This window comes from Austrofundulus limnaeus, unplaced genomic scaffold (genome assembly GCF_001266775.1).
Source record: "Austrofundulus limnaeus strain Quisiro unplaced genomic scaffold, Austrofundulus_limnaeus-1.0 Scaffold193, whole genome shotgun sequence".
NCBI lineage: Eukaryota > Metazoa > Chordata > Actinopteri > Cyprinodontiformes > Rivulidae > Austrofundulus > Austrofundulus limnaeus.
This window is the reverse complement of record NW_013952595.1, coordinates 516,313-517,947: the sequence shown is the minus strand read 5'-3', so window position 1 is coordinate 517,947 and position 1,635 is coordinate 516,313. Positions and strand designations below refer to the sequence as shown.

The 1,635-nt window shown below is 36.7% G+C and overlaps 1 protein-coding gene across 1 annotated transcript in view; it reads right to left on the bottom strand.

Annotated features, from left to right (window-relative positions):
• The window catches only part of ptprz1b (protein tyrosine phosphatase receptor type Z1b), a gene marked incomplete in the record, with an annotated part of 125,924 nt that overhangs the window by 8,934 nt on the left and 115,355 nt on the right, over positions 1-1,635 (bottom strand). The window contains 3 exon segments of the mRNA XM_014018447.1: positions 362-455; positions 542-688; positions 851-986. Of these exon segments, the coding sequence (XP_013873901.1) occupies positions 362-455; positions 542-688; positions 851-986 (377 nt within the window).

Genomic DNA, 1,635 nt, shown 5'->3' with positions numbered 1-1,635 from the left:
ACACACACACACACACACACACACACACACACACACACACACACAAATATTAATGTAAGGCCATTTTTGTTTATTTCAGTTGGTTGTTTTGTGGATCTTTAAAAGAAATGAGTTTTATGTTCTTAACAGCAACTCAAAGTTTATAGAAACTCTTGACCCTGCATGTAYTGTTGGTTTCTTGTTGAAAACTGGTGTTAGTTTGATCACAACAGATTCATTTGGGATTATGTGCCTGTAAATGTAATATTATCTGTAATGAAGCTGAGGTACAGGTCAGTTTCCACAAACAACACACTCAGAAACCAAACTATTCATCAGCAACCATAAATTATTGTAATATGTTTGATCTAGTGTCACACACCAGGCATCAGTGCTCTTGCTCTGTTCCTCTCAGCGTTGCCATCTTTCAGAGCAGTGCTGTAGTCTGCATGCTTCGCCTGCCGCTGACTTATTAACTGAAACACCAGAAAAAAAGTCTCTTTCAGAACATTTAGTGAGAGAAATGAATTTGACAACCAAAGGAATTTGAGCAGGTAAACACCTTTAACTGTTTGTCCATGCGTGTCCTGCCGGTGGGACCGGGTGTCAGGAGGCCTGACACATACGTGTGGAGAAGCTCTGCGGTGACTAAGGTGTCCCGGCTCAATATGGCCTCTGCCAAAGCATCATGGATGAAGACATACTGCTCCTGGTAGGAAGGAGAGACAAAATACTTCTGCCACCTCATAGAGCAATCTAAAGGTTCATCAATAGACTTGTTGAATCTTAATTATAAACATGCTTGAAGGTTTATTTTGAGTWGTAAGTCTCTAAAATGAAGGTGGATTCCCCATCAAAAGTGTTTGTTTACCTCTGTCTGAACCAAAAAGTTTCTCTGAGTCCGAACGTGTTTCAGGAAGCCAAGAACATTCACCATCCCCTGATCCTGGATCTGCTGCAGCATGCTGTCTATCACTATGTAGGTGCCCGTTCTTCCTACACCAGCACTGCAACATAAACACATCACACATTATTTTAAAATTATTTTAAAGACACTTTATGAATGAGCCTCAAAGTTAAGAACAAACAATTGTAGAGACGTTCGTTGATAGCAAATATTTGCAGATGATACAGTACAATGGCATCATCCGCATACAATTGGTACTAAAAATAAAAAAAATTACAATTTCATACCATAGAATTTATAAATAACTTAAAACAGCAACAAAGCAATTTAAAGAGCTGTAAACATTTAGGTAGTTTGTTGTTTTTTTAAAGCAGGAGAAAATTGGTCCTGAAATAGAGCCTTGTGGAACACCTAATACGCAAATTTGAAAGGTTGATTTTTATCCCATTAGGTTTGACATATTGTTTTTATAAGTGCGAACTTTTAGCTTTTTGGGAAAAAAAGTACATTTATTTATTTAGGTTTAAGTATTTTATGATTTATTGTATTAAAGTCCTTTTTAGGTCTAAAAAATGCTACTTTAATGTTTTTGCGATTTTCTATTATAAAAGCATTTCACAGTTTTGTTGATCATTCTTGACAAAACCCAAACTGTTTTGGATGAATCAAAAAGAACAATAAGTAGGTCATCTGGATGGGTTCTTCTTTAGTGAAATGTTTTGTCTCTCCTCCAAGAGACTTCTTCAGTC